At 38.3% G+C, this 22,098-nt stretch overlaps 1 protein-coding gene across 2 annotated transcripts in view; it reads left to right on the top strand.

The window, feature by feature from the left end:
- The window catches only part of DCTN4 (dynactin subunit 4), a 33,660-nt gene extending 13,403 nt beyond the window's left edge, over positions 1-20,257 (top strand). Inside the window, exons 5-14 of one of the 2 annotated variants that reach the window (XM_032395257.1) lie at positions 907-1,014; positions 2,142-2,162; positions 2,567-2,640; positions 2,869-2,981; positions 3,276-3,385; positions 10,387-10,460; positions 12,457-12,511; positions 13,519-13,626; positions 15,078-15,175; positions 17,648-20,257. In XM_032395257.1, the coding sequence (XP_032251148.1) occupies positions 907-1,014; positions 2,142-2,162; positions 2,567-2,640; positions 2,869-2,981; positions 3,276-3,385; positions 10,387-10,460; positions 12,457-12,511; positions 13,519-13,626; positions 15,078-15,175; positions 17,648-17,861 (975 nt within the window). In that variant the 3' untranslated portion in view covers positions 17,862-20,257. The remainder of the gene's footprint in view (positions 1-906; positions 1,015-2,141; positions 2,163-2,566; positions 2,641-2,868; positions 2,982-3,275; positions 3,386-10,386; positions 10,461-12,456; positions 12,512-13,518; positions 13,627-15,077; positions 15,176-17,647) is intronic. The other variant, XM_032395258.1, reaches the window with a different exon arrangement.
- Positions 20,258-22,098: the final 1,841 nt, after the last annotated feature.

Below are 22,098 nucleotides of genomic sequence, written 5' to 3'. Positions count from 1 at the left end.
ATCAGTGGATATGGCATATGCCAGAAATCTTTGATATGTATTTTGGTGTCTGTTACACAGAAAGGGCTTCTCATAAGACATTTAAGTCACAATGGCTATATTTTCTAGTCTGGCTTAAGTTAATAGAGAAACCTAGCTGTAGCTTTAGTTCTGTAGTCAGGCTGTGAATCAGAAAAAGAAAACAGTATGTGTTTGTTTCTAGTGAAATAAGAAGTTATAAAATAATAAGTTTTTCCGCTATATGGAAAAATACTTATTTTCAGACGTATAAAAGCTGTATATCTATACACGGGGTTTTTGTTTTAATGCGTGCAAAATGTAATCTCATACCCACGTCTGTAGTGTGTAAGAAAGATATCTAAGCTGATAATTGCAGATACCTTTAGTGAGGGCAAGAGTGGACTTGGGCACAAGAGACATAAGAGAAGTATTGCTTTTTATTCTTTATGTTTAATATTGCTTGAAGTTTTCACAATTAACATGTATTGCTTTTAGGGTTAAGACATACTTTAAAAATGAAAATATATGAGTGGGGGAGAAGACAGTACAAGATGTCACATTCTTAGAAGTAGATAGGCCTGTGGCCATGCAGAAGAAATGGGAGTAGTTGTAAGGGGAAATAAGTAATGAAGTAAAAGAGGAGTGAAAAGAGGGCATGAAATTTCCTAGCCTTTTCATTGCCCATTTCTTCCCATTGTTAAACTTAAAGGTTCCATTTTAATATTGCAAATAATTCAGAGAAATGTAATGAAGAGACATTCTCTTTGAAGAAAAGGGCAAATTTGCCTACCGTAGTCATTTGTCTTCTCTGTTCATTATGTGTCCAGTTAGTGTTATTGATTAATTTTACATATTTCCTATTAGCTTTTTCATGAAAACAATTACTGCATCTTTGATTTCTTACAGATGAACAAACTGATTGAATATTACCAGCAGCTTGCTCAGAAAGAGAAGGTTGAGCGAGATCGCAAGAAACTGGCACGGCGTAGAAACTATATGCCTTTGGCTTTTTCGGTGAGGACGTGGTACAAAAAGGAGTGTGCAGTTCATTGAACAAGACCTGTGTGCCTTGAGAACAGTGATCATTTCAGAAGGTGGCCACTGACCTTAGATTTCTGAATGATAGGTAGCAGAGGAAAGTTTCTCAAATCATAGGTTTTTAAGTCCAGCAGTTAGGTTTTTGCCATATCATTTACTCTATTTGAGTTCTTTGAGTTTTAAGGACACTTGTGTTCCTTTTTGCATCACTGCCCTCTCTTTGCTGATTATTCCCCAGGGCTAGTGTTTAATTTTGTAGGTACCACAGAACTCTTAATCGGAAAAGTCAGAGAAGATGGGCAATTGTTAGATTTTATTCATATTACCTAGGTAGGCCACCTTTGACATTCTATAGTAATGGTTTCCCAGCTCAAATGATTATTTCTGGCAGCTTCCTATAGTTCTCCAGGGTGAAGAACGCTGACTCTTACACGGTGCCTTTTGCATGGTTAAATAAATAGTAATATGTGCCAATGTCATTGATAGGAATTCTTTAAGGAAGTCATTCTCTAGTAGTTTGTGTACTACCAATCCAGAAGCAAAAGATTAGGATTTGGAGCTTTTGTTATTGTCCCCCAAGTTTTATTTGCTCTCAAAGAACAATTTCTTTTCTGTATGCTTGCTTGGGGTCGAGCAGGTTGACATTGAATAAGTAACATTTATTGAAGGGCAGTGATGTGTCAGGCACTGTTCTAATAAGGACTTTTCACATATTTAATCCTCACAACAATCCTGTGGGGTAGATTGACAGTTGAGGAAATGTAACTTGTCATACTGCTTCTGCATGAGAATTAGTTAAGCCATTGAAACCCTAAGGATTGGTGAGGTCCATATAAAAATATTTAGTTTAGAACTTAATAAAAACATTAAAATATGCAAAGCATGTACATTTACCAGAGACTTTAATGAAGTCTAAATAAAATTTTCAGAATAGCCCAGTGGTATAATCAGCATATGCACTAGTGTATGTAGGAGAGAAATTTGAATTAAAGGCATTATTCTTCCAGCTTCCCTTATAACCTGCCTGCTGTATGAGTTTGCTTCTGTCTTATGCTGCATTTTTTTGTCTCTGTTGCAACCTGCTGCTATTTGGGGGCCTACAGCAACACACTATTCATGTAGTGGTAAGTTCTCTTTTATGATTCTTGCTAACCTTGAAGAAGTTAGCAGATGATCACTGGGTGTTCCAAGAAGACATTCATCGTTTGCCTTAGACACTCCACATAGTTCTGGTCTAAGTCATAGCTTAGATATTTTTAGATTAATAGTTTTTAAAAAGAATCACATTTAGTTCAGTTTTACTCTACTAATGTATTTCAGTCTCCATGTTTGGTGCTTTTGCTATTATTTTAAAAATAAGATGATGTGGGGCTACAAATTACTTTCTTTAAAAGGAGCTTTCAAATTAGCTTTTTTTTTTTGCTTATTTCCCTGAGCTTCTCATGCTGTCCCACCCAAAAGTCTTTCTTTTGGTAAATAGGATGTATAAAAATGGGATTTATAATTGGAATTTCTGAACTCTGTTTAGGACAAATATGGTCTTGGAACCAGGCTTCAGCGACCACGAGCTGGTGCAACCATCAGTACCCTTGCTGGACTGTCGTAAGTTTGGACATTAAATGGCTTTGAGGAGAAAAGCAGGTATCAAAATGAATATTGAAGGAATGTGACATTAAACAGTTGCTACTGGGGAAGAAGATTGTCATGCTTAGAAAAGACCTGAACAGAGAAAGAATGTTCTACAATAGAAGAATACTTCAGTTATTGATATCATAGACTTTGAAGATGAACAGGTGGACCTTTGAGAAATTAGTGCTTTTTATCTTTTAGCCTTAAAGAAGGAGAGGACCAGAAAGAGATAAAGATTGAGCCAGCTCAGGCTGTAGACGAAGTGGAGCCGCTACCTGAAGATTACTATATAAGACCAGTAAATTTAACAGAGGGTAATATTTTTATATTATTTTGCTTTGTTTCTATTTTACATCTAATTTTGCTTTTGTTACTAATACACCCTGAGTTTTCAGATATTTAAGGCATCATGGTTGTTAGTAGTAAAATAAATCAAGTAACAAATGAAATAGATACAATCATTTGAAGAACTTTAAAATATCAAATTTCTCTATTGTAGTTTTTGAAGAACTATTCACAAAGGAAGTATTGTTTCATATGATTATCTCATAAGTCTGATTTTGAGTGAGTCATTGTAAACTAAGCCTGGGTTCTGCCTTTCATGCTAGTGACCACCCTTCAGCAGCGCCTCTTGCAGCCTGACTTCCAGCCAGTCTGTGCTTCACAGCTCTATCCTCGTCACAAACATCTTCTGATCAAACGGTCCCTGCGCTGTCGGGTAATTATTCCATTCTGCACAATTGTCATTTGTACCAGAGAAAAGCAGAAATAAATTAAACATTGGTATCTGGCCAATACCGAAACTTCTGGAATGTAGTAAATATAAAATATGCTTATAGAGAATGTACTTGGTGTCCAGGCACCATTTTAAATGCTTTCAAGATAAAAATCCTCCCAACTATGAGATGAAGGTACTATTGTTACCCCTGTTCTATAGATGTGGAAACTGAGGTACCTGAAGGTTAATAAGTTCAGAGCACAGACCCCTAAAAGAGTAGTGAAAGAATATATAACTTTTAAGCTGGTAGAGAGGAAACAAAGAGGAGTAATAAAATAATTTAAAAGAGGGGGGCGCCTGGGTGGCTCAGATGGTTAAGCATCTGCCTTTAGCTCAGGTCATAATCCCAGGGTCCTGGGATCGAGTCCCGCGTCAGGCTCCCTGCTTGGAAGGGGGCCTGCTTCTTCCTCTCCCTCTGCTGCTCCCCCTGCTTGTGCTCTTTCACTCTCTCTGTCAAATAAATAAATAAAATCTTAAAAAAAAAAAAAAATAATAATAGTAATTTAAAAGAAAGCAAGAAAGAAGAAACATCAGCAAAATCCAGCCTCTATGAATTTATAAAACAACTGAGTTTCTTCAATAAATACACTGTAAAAGAAAACCAAAAGAAAATGGAAAAGAAACCTTTTGGATCAATGCTATTCAGCAGAACTTTCTCTGATGATGGGAATGTTCTGTATATGCACAGCCCAACATGGTAGCCACTCACCAAGGGTCGCTATTGAGCACTTGAAATGTGACAGTGTGGCTGAGGTGCTAAGTCTTTCATTTTTATTAATTAAATAACCACATGTGACTAGTGGCTACCGTTAACAACACAGCTGTAGATTAGAAGAGACCTGAGAGGCATATCAACCAAACACAGTGTGTAGACTTCATTTAAATCCCAATTCAAACAAAACCTAAGAAGAAAGGGGCAAGGGAGGGAGGGACGAAGGGAAGAAACATTTATGAAACCTTTGGAGAAAGTTAAACACTAGCTGGATTTTTGATGCTATTACAAGAACTTCTCATGTTTTTAGGGATAATAATAATGTTATTTTTAAAAATATCTTCATCTTTTAGAGATGTATACCAGAATATTATGGATGAAATGACATGATGTCTGATGTTTGTTTCAAAATAGGCATGGCGAATGGGTGAGAGTATAGATGAAACAAGATTGGCCATTGTTGCTAACAAGTTGCTAATTGTTGAAGCTGGGTCACGTGTACCTAGGAATTTCTAATACTATTCTGTATTTTGCATATGTTAGAAAATTGCTATAATGCAAAAGCTTTCTAAGAAAGAAGGAAAAGATACAGGCTTCTACTTATGGACAGGAATAAAAGGCTCAGCATAGGAATATAGTTAATGATACTGTAATAGTGTTGTGACAGATGGTAGCTACACTTGTGAGCGTAGCATGTAGGGATGTTGAATCACTATGTTGTACACCTGAAGCTCATGTCACATTATGTGTCAACTGTACTCAACAAATACTTTAAATAAAAGAAGGAAAAACCCACTTTTTAAGTAAAAAGACACATATAGATTAAAAGTAAGCAGATGGAAACAGATACACCATGCTAACACTACTCACTGGAGAGCAAGAAGAGTAGCTGTATTAGTTTCAGACAGAGCAGATTTCAAAGTGAAGAAAGTTAACAGAGATAAGAAGGGCATCATATCATGCTAAAGGGGTTAATTTTCCGGGAAGACATAACAGTTCTTAACGTGTATATGCCTAACAATAGTGTCAAACTATGTGAGGCAAAAACTGATAGAGCTGCAGTAGATGAGAGAGAAAATAGATGAATTCACTCTCATAGTTGGAGACTTCATTACCCCCTTCTCAGAAATGGACAGATCCAGCAGGTAGAAAATCAGTAAGGACATAGGTGAACTCAACACCATCAATCACTAGATAAAATTGACGTTTGTAGACTGCTTCATCTAACAGAATACACATTTTTCTCAAGCTCACCTGGAGCATTCACCAAGGCAGTCTACATTCTGGGCCATAAAAAACAAACAAAAAAAAACCCCTTAAATTTAAAAGAATAGAAATCATACAGTTTCTACTCTCAGACCACCATGGGAGAAAAGTAGAAAGTGTTCTAGAAAACTAGAAAGTTCCCAAGTATGTGCAGATTAAACAACACATTTCGGGTGCCTGGGTGGCTCAGTCGTTAAGCGTCTGCCTTCGGCTCAGGTCATGATCCCAGGGTCCTGGGATCGAGCCCCGCATCAGGCTCCCTGCTCGGCGGGAAGCCTGCTTCTCCCTCTCCCCTCCCCCTGCTTGTGTTCCCTCTCTCGCTGTATCTCTCTCTGTCAAAATAAATAAAAAATCTTTAAAAAAAAAATAAAATAAACAACACATTTCTGCTTGAATCTTGAAGCTGCTTCAGGATTCTTTCCCTCTACCCCTCCCTCTCCCTCCCTCCCCCCCACACTCACTCACTCACTCTAAAATAAATAAATCTAAAAAAAAAAAAAATTCAAGCAGAAATCAATGAAATTGAAAATAGGAACTCAATTGAGAAAAATCAACAAAACCAAAAGTTGGTTCTTTGAAGACCAATAAAATGGATAAGCCTCTCTTCAGTCTAACTAGGAAAAAAAGAGGGCACATTTTACTAGTCAGAAATGAAAAAGGGGGCATCACTTGAGCGCCTATGAAAATTAAAAGGGTAATAAAGAAATACTGTGAACAACTTTATGCTCACAAATTTGATAACCTAGATAAAATGGACAATTTTTTTGAAAGACCCAATCTGCCAAAATTCACACAAGAAGAAACGTATGATCTGAATAGACGTATATGTATTAAATAAGAAATTGAATCAATAATTAATTATCTTCCAAAACAGAAAGTCCCATGCTCACGTGTTCATTGGTGAATTTTACCACATATTTTATTATACCAATTCTTATAATGTGTTTTAGAAGGTAGAAGCAAAGGGAATACTTCCTAATTCATTTTATGAGGCCAGCATTACCCTGGTATCAACAAGGCAAACATTACAAGAAAATTACAAAGCAGTATCTCTCATGAACATAGAAACTCCTCAACAAAATACTAACAAATCAAATCCAAAAAGTATTAAAAGAATTATACACCATGACCAAATGGGATTTATCCCTGGGATGCAAGGCTGGTTCAACATTTGAAAATCAATGTAATCCATCACATCAACAGACTAAAAAAAAAACACATGATCATATTGATACGTGCAGGAAAGGCATTTGACAAAATCCAACACCCGTTCATGATTAAAAAAAAGGGGGGGGACTCTGTAAAACAGGAATACAGAACTTTCTCAGCTTGATAAAGGCTACGTACGAAAAGAAAAGAGGGAAAAGGACATAAAACTGGTGGTTCAAATAGAAAGTATGTAGTGAGATAGATTTATAGCCAAATATCTCAGTATTTATATAAATGCCAGTGAACTAAATGCTTGTTAAACAACTAAATAAGAAAACCAACAAAATGCCTACCCATTACATGCTAATCACAAGAAACATAAACAGAATTCAGAAAGGTTGGAAGTGAAGATAGCTGGGGAAGATAGATTGTGTAAATACTAAATTTTTAAATGGATAATTCATGAAGAAATAATTCACAAAGAGGATGTAACAGTTCTATAATTGTATGCACTAAATAACGTAGACTCAAAATATATAAACATTTGAGAATTTGGGGAAATTCAACATGCTTCTCTTGGTAACCGAGAGAATAAACATGTACTCAATATCTGCAGAATATATATTCTTTACTATACACTTATAAAAATTATAAACTTATAAAAATTAAACTTATAACACTTATAAAAATTAACTGTATACTGGTCATAAAGTTAGTCTCAACATTTTTCAAAAGATGACATTATTAGAATATATTATTTGATCATAATGCAATTAAGTTAGGAATCAGTCATTCCTGTAGAGCAAAACTTATAGGATGTAACTAAGGCTGTGCTTAGAAGTAAATCTATATATTAGAAAAGAAGAAATAAAAGATCAGTAATTTCAGGAGATATTTTAAGAAGTTAGGAAAAGAACAGCAAAGTAAGTACAAAGAAACTTGAAGGAAGAGGATACTAATGAATTAAGAACCACTGTAAAATACAAAAGAGTTGGGGTGCCTGGGTGGCTCAGTCAGTTAAGTGTCTGCCTTCTGCTCGGGTCATGATCCCAGGGTCCTGGGATCGAGCCCCGCATCGGGCTCCCTGCTCAGCGCGAGGCCTGCTTCTCCCTCTCCCACTCCCGCTGCTTGTGTTCCCTCTCTCACTGTCTCTCTCTGTCAAATAAATAAATAAAATCTTTAAAAAATAAATAAATAAATGAATAAATAAAAATAAAATAAAATACAAAAGAGCAATAAAACCGAAAGTCGATTCCTTGAAGAAGATTAATGATAGTAAATTTTAATATGTAAATTAATAAAACTTTATACAAGATTCATGTTGACTGTATAATTCACCATATTTACCAAAAGTAAATAAGCAGTTTCCTATTGATCCATCTGTCTTCAGGGTAGATAGGCCTCCACAAATACAAACCAAAATATGCAGATTATGGTACATCCACACAGTACTATAACTCTAAAAAAGAATGTACTAATATGGGATATATTTTTAAATGCAAAAAGCAGGGTGTGTGGCAAAGTACACACTTTTTGTGTAAGGAAGGGGGGGAGGGAAGGAAAATTAAAATGTGTGTATAAACAAAAATTTGTTTCAATATGCATATATATAGATTAATAGACTTGGAACAGAATAGAGAAAGCAGAAACAGACTCATGGGTGTGAGGAAACTTGGTATTTACTAAATACAGCATTGCAGATCATTGGGGAAAGAATAGCCTATTAAATTTTGCTAGGTCAAATAATCACATGAAAATAAAATTGGGTCTCTGTCTCACACCATACACAAAAGTCAATTTCAGGAACATTAAAAACTATTTTTTTTAAGATAATTTTTATTTATTAGAAGAGTGCATGAGCAGGAGGGAGGGGCAGAGGGAGAGGGGGAGAAGCAGACTCCCCACTGAGCAGGGAGCCCGATGCGAGGTTCATTCCCAGGACCCTGAGATCATGACCTGAGCCGAAGGCAGTTGCTTAACCGACTGAGCCACCCAAGCGCCCTGGAACATTAGAAACTTTAATGAGCACATATGAAGAGCAAAACTTCTAGAAGGAAACAAGAAAATCTTTGACTTCTGGGTAAGAGAGTATTCCATAAATAAGACAAATCAGCACGAACTATAGAGGACAATATTATATATTTGACACATTAAAACTTGCACCTGCACTCCAAAGAAAACCTGTCGTAATGAAAAGATAGGCCATAGCCTGAGAAAATTAATTTGTAAGATATGTAATTAAGGGATTAGTGTCCAGAACATGTAAAGAACTTTGGCAAATTAGTAAGGAAAAGATACTCCAGTCAGTATACGAATACCCAGTAAACAGTATCATAGAAGTCACGGCAGAGGAAATCCCAGTAGCCAATAAACATGAAAGATAGTGCTACAATAATCGGAGAAATGTCTGTTAAAACTACAGTGAGATACCATTTGATAGTTAACCAGATTAGCAAAAGTTAACACGTGGGAAATGGCTGATCTACAAGAATACTTAACTGATTGCTGCATTATTTATAGTAGCAAAATCAGGGAAACATCCCAGATATCCATCAATTTGGGTATGGTTGAATAAGTTTTACGGAAATGATTACAGTAAGTTACAGAGGTAGCTCTGTGTGCTGGCATGGAATTCTAAGATAAGTAAAAAAGCAAAGGGCAGAAGAGTATATAAAATACTCCCTTTTATGTTATTGTAAAAAAGACGATGTGTGTGTATACTTGTATGTGCACAGGCTGTTTGTGAGAAAACACATGAGATACTGGTTGGGCTCTGGGGAGGAGGACAAGGGGACAAGTAATGGGTACCTTTACACTGTTCCTGTTTTGTACTGTTAAGAGATTTTTTTAAACCAGGTATATGTAGTATCCATTCAAGAAAGTAAAAAATTGTTACTGTATTTTAAAGCATGGGATCTGAAATCACACTACTTAGATTTAAATCCCAGCTTTGATTCTTTTTTTTTTTTTTTTTAAGATTATTTATTTTAGAGAGAGCACGAGAGCGTGAGTGGGGGGCAGAGAGAGAGAATCTCAGACTCCCAGCTGAGCGCGGAGCCTGACTCGGGGCTCAGTCTCATGATCCCAAGATCTTGACCTGAGCCAAAACCAAGAGTCAGATGCTCAACTGACTGAGCCACCCAGGTGCCCTGACCCAGTTTTAATTCTCACTGGCTCTGTGGAGTTGTACAGATGACTTACCCTTCTTGTGCCCCATTTTCATCATGTGTAAAATGGGGACAATAATAGTTTTGGTACCTACACTCACCTTACAAAATCGATGTGTTGTTTAAACCCACTTAAATTGGGCGCCTGGGTGGCTCAGTTGGTTAAGCGACTGCCTTCGGCTCAGGTTATGATCCTGGAGTCCCGGGATCGAGTCCCGCGTCGGGCTCCCTGCTCGGCAGGGAGTCTGCTTCTTCCTCTGACCCTCCCCCACCTCATGTGCTCTCTCTCTCAAATAAATAAATAAAATCTTAAAAAAAAAAAAAATAAACCCACTTAAATTAAGGAGCACATGGTTCAACACACCTAGTATGCACTCAGTATGTGTCGTTACTATTTCAGTAGTTATTAAGCACCGCAAAGGTATAATAATATCTGATATTCTTGCTTACGTCCAGACAAGTCCAAATCATCTTTGCAAATTTTGGCAATCAGTGGCATACACAGTATTTCAAAACGTGTGGTATTGTAGCAGAATAAAACCGCAAAACTCGAGTCAGTGCTGTCCTTCCGAATTTAGCAGCTCTGTGGATCCAGCAGGGTTTGTTCTTGTTTTCCTCTGATACATACTATAATTTTCTCTTTTTAGAAATGTGAACACAATTTGAGCAAGCCAGAATTTAATCCAACATCTATCAAATTCAAAATCCAACTGGTTGCTGTGTGAGTATTTTGGGATCAGTGTTTTTAGTTACTGTTGACTTTTTCAACACAAAATGTATTTACTCTGGGCTTAAAAACAAAAGAAAAGAAAAACTACATCAGAATAATCTTGCTATTTCTTCTGTTTAGGTTTCAAGTTATATACCATGAAGTTTAAAACAAATAAACCTAGAATCCAGGCTGTTTGCATCAGGGGACACTGTGATGATGTGGTCTGGGGCAGTGATTGTTAGTTGATTATTGGACAGAGAGTCACTGGTCATTGACTACAAATTATAAAGAACCTGATTTTGGTAATGATCCAAAATATTAAAGTAAAAAATAACCAAGCATAGCAAATGAAAGAGTATCCCTGCAACAGTGTTCATCTTATGTTCTGATAACAGTCATTGAGTGGGATAAAAGTGATTATTAGTGTTAATTCACTGGGACTTGTCAATAGAAGGGAATTTTGTGTACAAAAACCACCTATCAAACAAAAATATTTTGAAAAATTAGGGAAATATTGTCTTGACTTCAGGGCAAGAAGTGCTTAGAGGGAACTAAGTAAGGCAGGAAACCCAGAAACCACTAAAGAAGAAAATAGACAGCTGGCCCTTAGCAAAAAAAAAAAAACAACAAACATGACTTGTAATATATATATATATATATATATATACATATATATACACATATATTTGACAACAGAATCCTAAGACAGACAATAGAGCAGGAAAGAATATTTGCTACTCCATGACAGATAAAAATTTAATGTCCCTGGAAGACATAATTCCCACAGATTGGAAAGATAAAAATGTGAGTGGGATTTGAACTGGCAGCTTATAGAAGAGGAATTTCAAATGGTCAGTGAATACATGGAAAGACTCTGCAACTTGATAGGAAAAGTTTAAAATAATAAAGTTATTTAAATAAAGAGCATTTAGTGCTCGTGAGAATGTGGGGAAACATATTTGCATACATTGTTGGTAGGCTTGTGGATTGCTAGAGTCTTTTTGGAGAGTGGTCTGGAATATCAAGACAAAATTAAATAGACTAAACCAGCAGTACTATTTCAGGAATCTATTCTGTTGAAACAAAACCACCAATATCTAAAGATACCTATGTAAGGATGTGTATTGTAACATTTTAATGGCAAAAAGCTAAAAACAATTTCAGTGTCAAGCTGATGAACCATTAACAAATAGTTGATTAAATTGAGGTACACTCAGGTTGTAGAATATTGTGCAGCAATTAAAAATAAGTCCTTCCAGCCGTCAAAAATGTTGAGAAATGCTGGTCTGTTGACTTTGGAGGAAAGAATAAGTATATAAACACTAAGCTGAGATTTGACCCTGGGTGATTTTGAGTTCAGACTAAGCACATGTGAGTATAGTATTCTGTTGTCTTACTTAGAGAGGCAGCAAAACAGTGGTTAAGGGGAAGGACCCTGGAGCCTTGAGTTTGAATCCTGGCCACTCACCAGCAAGTTACTTCTCCCAAGCTGAGTTTCTTCATCTCTGTAATGGGAGTGATGATAATAACACCTGTCTCGTGCAGTCACAGTGAAAATTACATAAGTTAAATTTAAAGTGTTTAAAACATTGCCTGGCGCATAGTGCTTTATAAAAGTGATAAGTATGTGGTAGTGTGTTTCCACCTCTGCAGTGTGTTACTAAGTCAGTTGTGGGTCCTTTAACCAGTTGCCTTTTAGATTTACAGAAATGAATAAAATCTCAAAAAATATATCTAGCAAATGTATAAGGAAGATACCTACCATGATGCACACAGATATATAGGCTCTAAATAGAAGTGTACATAACGATTTCAGAAAGAACTCATTACCAGTTGGTTTCATGTCTTAAGTTCTTACTATGATGGTATGATTCTTTAAAATTCTTTTTCTGTGACGTATTCTAATTAACTTGAAGAAATCTTCACTGAAATCACTTTAAAAAAAAGTAACAATAATTTTAAGCGACTTCAATGAACATTAATGTATTTTTTTATTCACACATAGCAATTATATCCCAGAAGTGAGAATCATGTCAATTCCCAACCTTCGCTACATGAAGGTTAGTACTTTGCTTATTGACTGGAAGACAAAGGATTGATCAGAGATGTGTGTGTATGTGTATGTGGGTGGCTGTGTGTATTTAGAATGAGATTCAGGAGCAAGGGATAGAAAAGAAAGTTTGAAATCATAAAGGGATTGGGATTTTTAACTTCTTTAAGCTGGGATTTTTGGCAACAGCATCTTTGACATACATTTAAAAGGAGCAGCGTGCACATTATATAAAGATGGAATCATGGGTGGGGAAAGAAAGAAGATGTTTTACCCCACAGACATCTTTAGCTCTTCTCCAGCCAGGAGACTCTCCACATCCCATGTCTGTGCGTGTATCAGATACCATGAATGAACAGGATTTCTTCTTTACCACAGCCCCTCTCTTCCTTGAGTTCCTTATCTATGCCCCCTCATCCCCTCCATGAGTTGTATATTCTGCAACAGTCCCTTTTGTTCTTTCCTTTCATGCTGCTTATGAAGACATTTATGGAGTCCACGTTCATCTGAAAGATTTCGCTAATCTCAAAGTACCAAACAAGGGCAAATTATGGGTCAAGAAATCTTAAAAGTCTTTTAGAGTCCTGATGAATGATCTTTTTCTGTGTCTGGCTACCCTGTGGCTCTCATACTTTATTTGTGAGGACTTTCAGACTAAGCATACTAAGTTATTGCTTAGGAGTCCTTACGTGGAGGACTGGATGGAGCAAGAGTTGTAAACTTTAATCACTTGGATAATGTACGTTCCTCAGAATTTCTGAATCTAGTACCTGGCCCTTTCTATGGGATCTGCCCTATTTCCTCAGGTAATTTGAGGAACTCCAGAGCATATATAGCCTAATCTATAAATAATAGAATAGGAATCCGTGAGCACTTTAAGAATGTAGTGATGTAGAGGTGTAGGGGGGTGTTACTGCTCGGGAGTGATTTTGTGAAATGCTTGGTACAACAACTAAGAAAGTGGACCTAGGTGGCAGTAGTGGAACATGTCTGAGAGAGGCTTGTCCTGTTCCCCAGGAGAGCCAGGTCCTCCTGACGCTTACGAATCCAGTGGAGAACCTTACCCACGTGACACTGCTGGAGTGCGAGGAGGGGGACCTGGATAATATCAACAGCACTGCCAAGGTAGGAGCATTTTGCCTCATCCTGAGAGACCCTGACTTTTCCTGGAGGGGCCTGTTGACCTGGCTTAAAGGACTCCATGCTGTCTTCCATTTCCGCATCCAAGCAGTCATCATGTTCTTTTGATTTCATCTCGAGTTTTTTTTTACTTTATGCACAATCACACTGCCACTGCCCTGTTTGAAGGTCTCATCCTTTCTTATCTGGACTGTGCCAGTAACGTCCTTGTTGACCTGTTTGGAATCTACCCCCACTTCCATTCCAGCCTATCGTCTGTCTTGGCCACCAGAGTGATCTTTCTAAAATCTAACTTTGATCATGGCATACTGATCACTTGGCATCTCTCTGACTTAGGGAGGAAATCCAAATTCCTCGGCATAGCATGAGAGGTTCTCAGTGGTCCCCCCTCTATCTGTTCTTCCAGGATGACCTTCCCCCAGATCCCCAAATCTAGCATTCTCCAAATCATACATATTAATGCATATAATCCAAGCAGATGCAGTGCTTATGAGCTTTCATGCTGGAGAATTGCAGACGCTATTCTTTCTTCCTAGAATGCAATTCCCTGACATACGTACATACCCACACCTCTCTGTCTAACACATACTCAGGCTTCAAGACTCCTAGGAAATAACATGTCCTTTTAAACGCTGGTATGCCTCCTCTAGATGCCCTTCACTTACATACAGCGTGCATAGCACTAAATATTAAAATAGGTGATTTTGACTTTCAGTAAATGTTAGTTGAATGAATAAAATGCGGCCTTTTTTCGTTTGGCTATTTGGCGATTCATCTAGTACTTGAAATTTTAGATCAAGAACTTTACTCAATGGGCAATCTATTATTGACTCATAATTCAGCATGATACAACAAAAATTGATAGAAATGATGTCTATATCTTTCATTAGCTGTTATTCAGAGAATACTTATTAGTAGAGAATTTCTTTATCCCCTTTTTCTTTTTTCTTTTTAATGATTTCACTTATTAGCATCACTTTCAAAGAGAGATGACACTCATCTGTCCTTGCTTTTTTTATTAACACTAATAACCTGTTCCCGTGAGACAGAAATAAGTGCCTGACATGTACACCCAGTTTGTAGACTTGCTATCTTTCTCTTTATACCTCCCAGCCTCATTCGTATCCATAATTAGAAATGTGGTTGACATTGTTATCTGCTAACCTCTGCCTTAGCAAAGTTGAGGCCTAGTAACAACATAAGGCTTAGTCTGAAGAATGCTTAACTGTTCTTTGTTCTTGTACTTTTACTAGAAATGTCTGTGTTCCTAAATAGTAAGTTTTTAAACTCTGTAAAAGTGAAGTAATACTCTGTTTCTTGAAACTTGAAACTTCTATATGTTTAGGTTGGTGTACTGCTGTCTTGTATTTTGTTGAATGAATGTCCTACAACACACTGACCCATTCTGAGGCAACCCTCTCTGTTTTGCTCTCCAGGTGGTGGTGCCGCCCAAAGAGCTCATTTTAGCTGGCAAGGATGCAGCAGCGGAGTATGATGAGTTGGCAGAACCCCAGGACTTTCAGGATGATCCTGAGTGAGTGATCTCTTAGTGATCCCCCCAACATACCACAGTTGGCTAATATAGGAGGCCCACTTACAGATCTCAGTTTTTTTATCTTGATTTTTTAAGATGATTTTTTCTTCTTGTTTATAAAAATAATTACTGTAGAAATTTGCAGAATATATATAAAACTATGAAGAAGGAAAATAAAATCCCACCACCAGAGATAAGCAGCATTAACATTTTGGTCTTCGTCCTTCCATATATTTCTTCCATTGTTGGGATCATTCTGTAAGCAGTTTCTAATCCTTGTTTCATTTTAAATAGTAAATATTTTCCCCTGTTAATAAAAATTTTCAAGAGCATTATTTTTAATAGTTGTGGACAGGATACAGTATTCTCTCTCTATAGTTTTATCATTGGATTTATCCACTTACCCCTCCCCACCTGCCCCTTGAGTAATAGATTTGACTCGCTCTTACCTAATAACTGAGAAGTAAAAAACCAACCCTCTCCCTGGATGAGGATACATCAGTCAGGATCCAGTCTAAAACTGCAACGGGGGGGCGCCTGGGTGGCGCAGTCGTTAAGTGTCTGCCTTCAGCTCAGGTCATGATCCCAGGGTCCTGGGATCAAGCCCCGCATTGGGCTCCCTGCTCTGCGGGAAGCCTGCTTCTCCCTCTCCCGCTCCCCGTGCTTGTGTTCCCTCTCTCGCTGTGTCTCTCTCTGTCAAATAAATAAATAAAATCGTTAAGTAAATAAATAAAACTGCAACGGGTACTGCCCCTTCTTGGGTGAAGAAGCATTGCTGGAGTGAGGCCCACAGGAACCACACACACACAGGCAGCTCATAGGCAGGAGTAAGCCCCTTCCCTCTCCAGGTTTCTAGTCTCCTTTAGAGTCCCTCCATTTGACATGAGCCTGACAGGGAGCCAGCCTACAAAGCAGAGAGACATGGACAGCAGAATCCTGTGTCACAAAGCAAGATACAGAAGGTAGGCTTGGAGCTGAAAAGAATAGCTTCATCTACTGACACAAGGAACATGTAAGGTCTTTTTAACAGAATGATCCAAAGCTCCCTCAGCAAGACATTGAAAGAAGAAATAACATGGGATGGGTGGGAAAAACAAAGGGCAAAGATGAGTTTAATGCAGTGATTGCCAAACTTGAGTTAATTCAGAAAGCACCAGGGCAGGTGTTTTGTTTTGTTCTATAGAGTTCCAGGCCCCACCCCAGAGATTTCTCTTTGGCAGGTCTAGGGGTACACCAGAAATCTGCATTTCTTTTTTTTTTTTTTAAAGCTTCCCAGATATCAGTGGTTGCCTGGGAAATTAGGCTAGAAAGACACTAACTTTTGCCTTCTTACTATTTATAACTGAGTTTTTTTTTTAATGAATCCTACAAATCAAGGGTTTAGTTATTTACTACAGTATAAAATGCATTATTGAGTTAATACAATACAAAATGCATTCTCTGTAATCCTTGCTTTATGTGGATCCTTAAATGACATTAATTCGGTATAGAAATTTGTTAAACCAAGGTCAGCGGCTGGAAAGATCATCTGAGATACCAAATTCTAGTCAGATTACATGACAGAGTAATAAAAAATTGAATTAATTATATTTCACATTGCACTTTTAGGACTTTGAGATATTTGGAAATTAATACTATATAATACTATGTAAATGTTTAAATCCAATAACTTTTCTTAGAGTATCGTTTGAATAGTAGATCAAATTCTGTTTCATTGCACTTTGACTTTTTGTTTGAAGCTAAGTTATTAAAGCACAAACTTCAAGTGCATGTCAGAGAAAATCAAAATGGAAATCTCAACTAAAGAGATTATTTTTCTATTCTAAAAATTTCTAATTTACAGAGCTTATTTACAAAAACACTAATTCAATTATGGTGTTCCAGAAATTCCTTTAGAGTTCTGAGTTAATATCCGTCTGTATCCTATAGAAACATTACCACATGCACACAAAGATAAATGTAAAGGGATATTCACAGCACCATTGTTTATACAGGAAAACTGGCAGTAACATCAGTATATACAATTACAGTAAATCTATAATAGAATACTATGCAGCCATTAAGTAGAATGGAGAAGATCGATATATACCAGTATGGAAAAGTGTTTGTGATAAACTGAGTGGAAAAAACCAAGTTAATAGAATAAATAGTGTGTCCCTTTTGTGTTGGTTAAAAAAGCAGAAAGGTGTAAACTCATAGAAAAATATCTGGTAGGTTAAGAAACAAAGTGTTTGTAGTTTTTCTGTGTGCTGAAGGGGAAAATAAGGGAAGACTTATTTCTTCCCATTTGAATTTTTTAGGACTGTATTTTACTTTTGTAATACTAAAAAGATAGATTGACATTTTGCTCAAAGAACTCTTTATTGCTAATAAATGAGGTGGTGGTCTTAACTTGTCATCAGATAAAATGTAAGTCTTAGTGGCTTGGCTGACCTGTGACCTGCCTAATACTGTACTTATTTTTTTCCATAGCATTATAGCCTTCAGAAAGGCCAACAAAGTGGGTATTTTCATCAAAGTGACACCACAACGTGAGGAGGGCGAAGTGACCGTGTGCTTTAAGATGAAGCATGATTTTAAAAACCTGGCAGCCCCCATCCGTCCCATCGAAGAAAGTGACCAGGGCACAGAAGTCATCTGGCTCACCCAGCATGTGGAACTCAGCTTGGGCCCACTTCTTCCTTAAAGGTGCCACTGGTGGGGCAAAGGACACCATGAGCCCACATTAAAATGTGGAAGCTGCTGCTTCATTAAGCCTTGTCTGTAACGATGTACCCATACACTACTGAATCCTATTCCTAGGAGGGTGGGGGCAGTGGCAAGGCCTTAGGAACACAGGCTAACTGCTGTTCTCTCGCTCTCACTTCTGTTAATACCAGTAATCTGTCTCCCTCACTGAACCCTGCACGTGTCGAGTAACAACAGCATAGTTCCCTCCCAAGATAGGGGATGGCTGTTCTTTGGAGTGGCATTAGATTTACCACCTGAGAAACTCTGACCATACTATCTCCCAGTCTCATCTCAAAAAGGATCACAGTTTCACAGACAAAATGATAACAAACCTGCTGTTAATGATCCAGCGTCGGTCTCTGTACTGGCTGCTATCTGCGTTCCATATAGCTATATAATCTAGCAGTCTAAACATACCCCTTCACTTGCCGCCATGGCTCCCATCTTGCCAAGGTTTCCACTGGACAGAAAAATAGAATTGTCACATTGTCTTTAGTTTTGTGGTGTTTGGAAAAACCCGTGAGATTCTTAAGTCGCTCTCATTTGCCCTCTTCTGAGTAAATACAGGATGCATATTTATCGGGTGCTCTTAAAATTTCTTTCTCATTAGAATATGGAACTTTTTCCTTTAAGAATTGGAGAAGCAAGCAATCACATGTCATGTCAAGGGGGTGGCGAATTCCATTCATTTTAAATGTTGCCACAATATCCAGGGGTTAACGCTGTCATCCGTAGGTAGCCCTTCTATGTCTTACTCCCTCCCCCTCCCCTCTGCTCTGCCTCTTTAACTCAATAAGTTGTTCTAAATACTTGGCACCTGGAAAGAGGCCAAAGAAAACTTGGTAGACAAATTCACTTCTGGAATGCAGAAAACATTTTAAAGGTCAGATTTTTAGCATGATCCAAACTGATGTTCTTTCCATTGATTTGAAGGGGGAAATAGCAGTTACAATCTCTTGAATCCCAAACTGGATATTAAGATAAAGAACCTTTCCCCTTCCTGAGTTTTAAGACTTTTATCATATGGTGTGTCGAATAAGGCCGTTTTGATGTAAACCATAAAAAAGTTCATCTAGTACCCCAGAATACTTGCCTGACAGCACACATGCTGTTTTCTTTTGGTATCCTGGAGTTGGCTTGCTAACCTTAATTTCTGTGACGTTTTCTAAAATGAGACTTGACCAAGTAGACCACCTTCTACACCACATTTTCTATAAATGTATTGTTAGCAAGCAGCCAACACATTTTTGGGGAAAAGAGAAATTTCCTGTTTATCCTGGTTTTGTTTTTAAGTTCAAGCCTTTAGTTTAAAAAAAATTAAGATGTGTAGTAATCTAGAATACAGACAGGACGTAGTAACTTATTAGCTCCCTCTGGAAGATAAAAATATTTAGGAAGCCTTTGAAAGACACTAAATTGTACTCGAAAGGTCAAGCTGACTTTATGAAACAATGCTCCACAGAGTAATATATATGCTGCAGTATAAGAAAAAAATACACATATCTCTAATATTATGACAATAATAAGTAAGGTTTAGCCTCTTAGGAGTTGTGGCAGGGGGTTGTGTAATGACAAAGACTAGAGAAATCGTTTAATTTTTTGTGACCCCACAGAGTGTCGGTTTTTATTTCACTACCTGCTAGAGCCTACTCTGAAGCCATTGCTCCCCATTTGCCAGTGGAGGACCCGAATGTCAAAGGAGAGAATGGCTTCCTGTGTTTACACGTTTGCAGGCCACACACACTTGTATATTGTGCGTTTACGGCATGTAGCTAGTATTTGTTCCCCAAAGTAATAATGTTGAAGTAATGGGTCTCATCACCCCCATGTGACACAGAAACACAAAAATACTTTTGATCATAGAATTTTTTTTTCTTCACAAGCCAAATTAACTTGAAGAAATAACAGAGCCATTGTTTTAATGTTTCCTCAAGATTTCAGTGCAATCCAGTATTCTGTGTATTAGTAGAAACGGTTCAACAGCTGCAGGTGGTGACTTTGGAATTTTATCTGTTGCATTTTTATATTAGATCAGGTGCAAGATTGTCAATGCATAGGCAGTGTGCACCACTGCAGGTGAGTGAGATGTCATTAGCACTAGAAACTACAGTTTTGGAAATATAAAGCTAAGTTAATTTGTATTTGTGGTTTGATTAACCCACCGAGGTTTCTTTTGTTCAAAGTGCTTATAGGTGTAATGAGCTAAATAAATGTCACGCATACTTGTGAAGAAACATCATTTTTGGTCCCTTTTGGGAATGAGAGCCTCTCCTTGATCTTTATGAATTTACAGGTTCCTGTTTTGCCTTATAGCTTAACTTAATGTAGTGAAATAAAGCAGACAAAGCTTGAGTGTGTCTTTCATTTGCTTTCATGAGGACTGAATGGAATAGCATGGCTCAGAGTGAAGACTGGCTTGGAGTGAAGAGACTTAGTAGGAGAGTCAGTGGGGTGTGCTCCCTCTTCCATTTCTTTAAATGAACTAAGCTGAAACCTCCTATCAAGTTAGTTCACTATAACATAGAGGTAGATGATGCTTGAGCTCTGTATAAACATATTCACAGAACCGTTACATAAATGTTATGTTGTTAGGTCTCTGTCAGCTTTTATCCTGGGTCATTGCTCCCAAAGATACCTTTTCAGATACCTAAAATGGCCCATGCCTGACAGGTAAGCCCCCCGCACGCCCCCATTCCTCCTGGCACTCCTCCTTCCCTCCTGGGCCTGTAGATGATCTGTTGACACTCCTCTCTGGCGCTGGCCCCACCACCTAGCGCAGCTGGTCTCATCCTCTCACCTGTTCAAGGGTATCACTTCTGCAGCTCTCCCTCCACCCTCCTGCATCTTTCCATTAGCGTGCTAGGATTTCTCTCCGCTTAGAAACTGACCTCACACCCCTCCTTCAGCTGCCACCCCATATCTCTACTCCCTTTACAGCAAAACTCCTTCAAAACCCTTGAGTTCCTCTCCTGTTCTCACCTGAACCTGTTCCACTTAGGCTGTCACTCCAGCTTATCACCAAAATTGCTCCCGTCAAGTTCTCCAGCAATCCACACTTAAATACATGGCTGATTCTCAGTCCTTATGCGCTTAATCACTCAGTAACATCTGGCAGCTGATCTCTCCCTTCTTGAAAACCTTTCTTGACTTGGTTTCCAGAACACAAAGCTCCTGGTTTTGCTTCTATGTTAATGGCAACTTTTCTTCCATAAGGAGTGTGCCAGGTCTCATTTCTTACACTTTTCTCTCTGCTCACTCTTAGTGATCTCACCGTTTTCAGACCATCTATCAAATTTACATACCGGGGCACCTGGGTGGCTCAGTCAGTTACACAACCGACTTGATTTCGGCTCAGGTCATGATCTCAGGGGCATGAGATCAAGCCCTGTGTGAGAGCATGCACAGCATGAGCCTGTTTAAGAGTCTCTCTCTCTCTTTCCCCCTCTGCCCCTTCCCCCGAGTGCACTCTCTCTCAAATAAATTTACATATCAACTCTAGAATAGTCTCTGAAAGTTTAAAACCACAGTGGGATTTCTCTCACCACATCTGCCTCTCCTGCATTCATCCTTAGCTAAATGACAACTGTATCCCTTCAGTTGCTCACAACAAAAACCTTGGCATCAACCTTGACTCTTTACATGCCCCGTGCAGTAAGTCAGCAAATCCTATCGGCTCTGTCTTCAAACTGTGACCACTTCACACCCTCTCTACCATTACTATCCTGGGCCAAATCACTATAGACTCTGTAGACCCCGAGATTATTGCAGTAGCATCCAAACTGGTCTGGAAAGCACCCTGGCCCTCACCCCACCCTTGAGTCAACGTTCAACACAGCAGCCAGAATGAATAAGGCATTTTCCCACTTCAGACTCTTAGGCTTTTTAGCTTGCTCAAGAGCAAAGCCAAATACGAACTCCTTACAATGACTAATGAGGTCCTACATGATATGAAACCCACCCCCTGCCGCTGCCTCCCTGAATTCATCTATCACCTCCCCATGCTCCATCCACCGCAGCTACACGAGTCTGCTATTCTTTAGTTACCCTGGCAGGCGTCTTCTCGGGGCCTTTGCACTAGCTGTTCCATCTGCTTAGAAAACCCCTCCCAGATACCTGTATAACGCACATTGTCGTCACACTCAGGCCTTTGCTCAAATATTTCCTTCTTAGTGAGGCTTTCCCTGACCACCCTG

The sequence above is a fragment of the Phoca vitulina genome, unplaced genomic scaffold (assembly GCF_004348235.1).
Source record: "Phoca vitulina isolate PV1807 unplaced genomic scaffold, GSC_HSeal_1.0 scaffold83, whole genome shotgun sequence".
Taxonomy (NCBI): Eukaryota; Metazoa; Chordata; class Mammalia; order Carnivora; family Phocidae; genus Phoca; species Phoca vitulina.
Note: the sequence above shows the minus strand (reverse complement) of the source record. Positions and strands in the feature narration are given on the sequence as shown.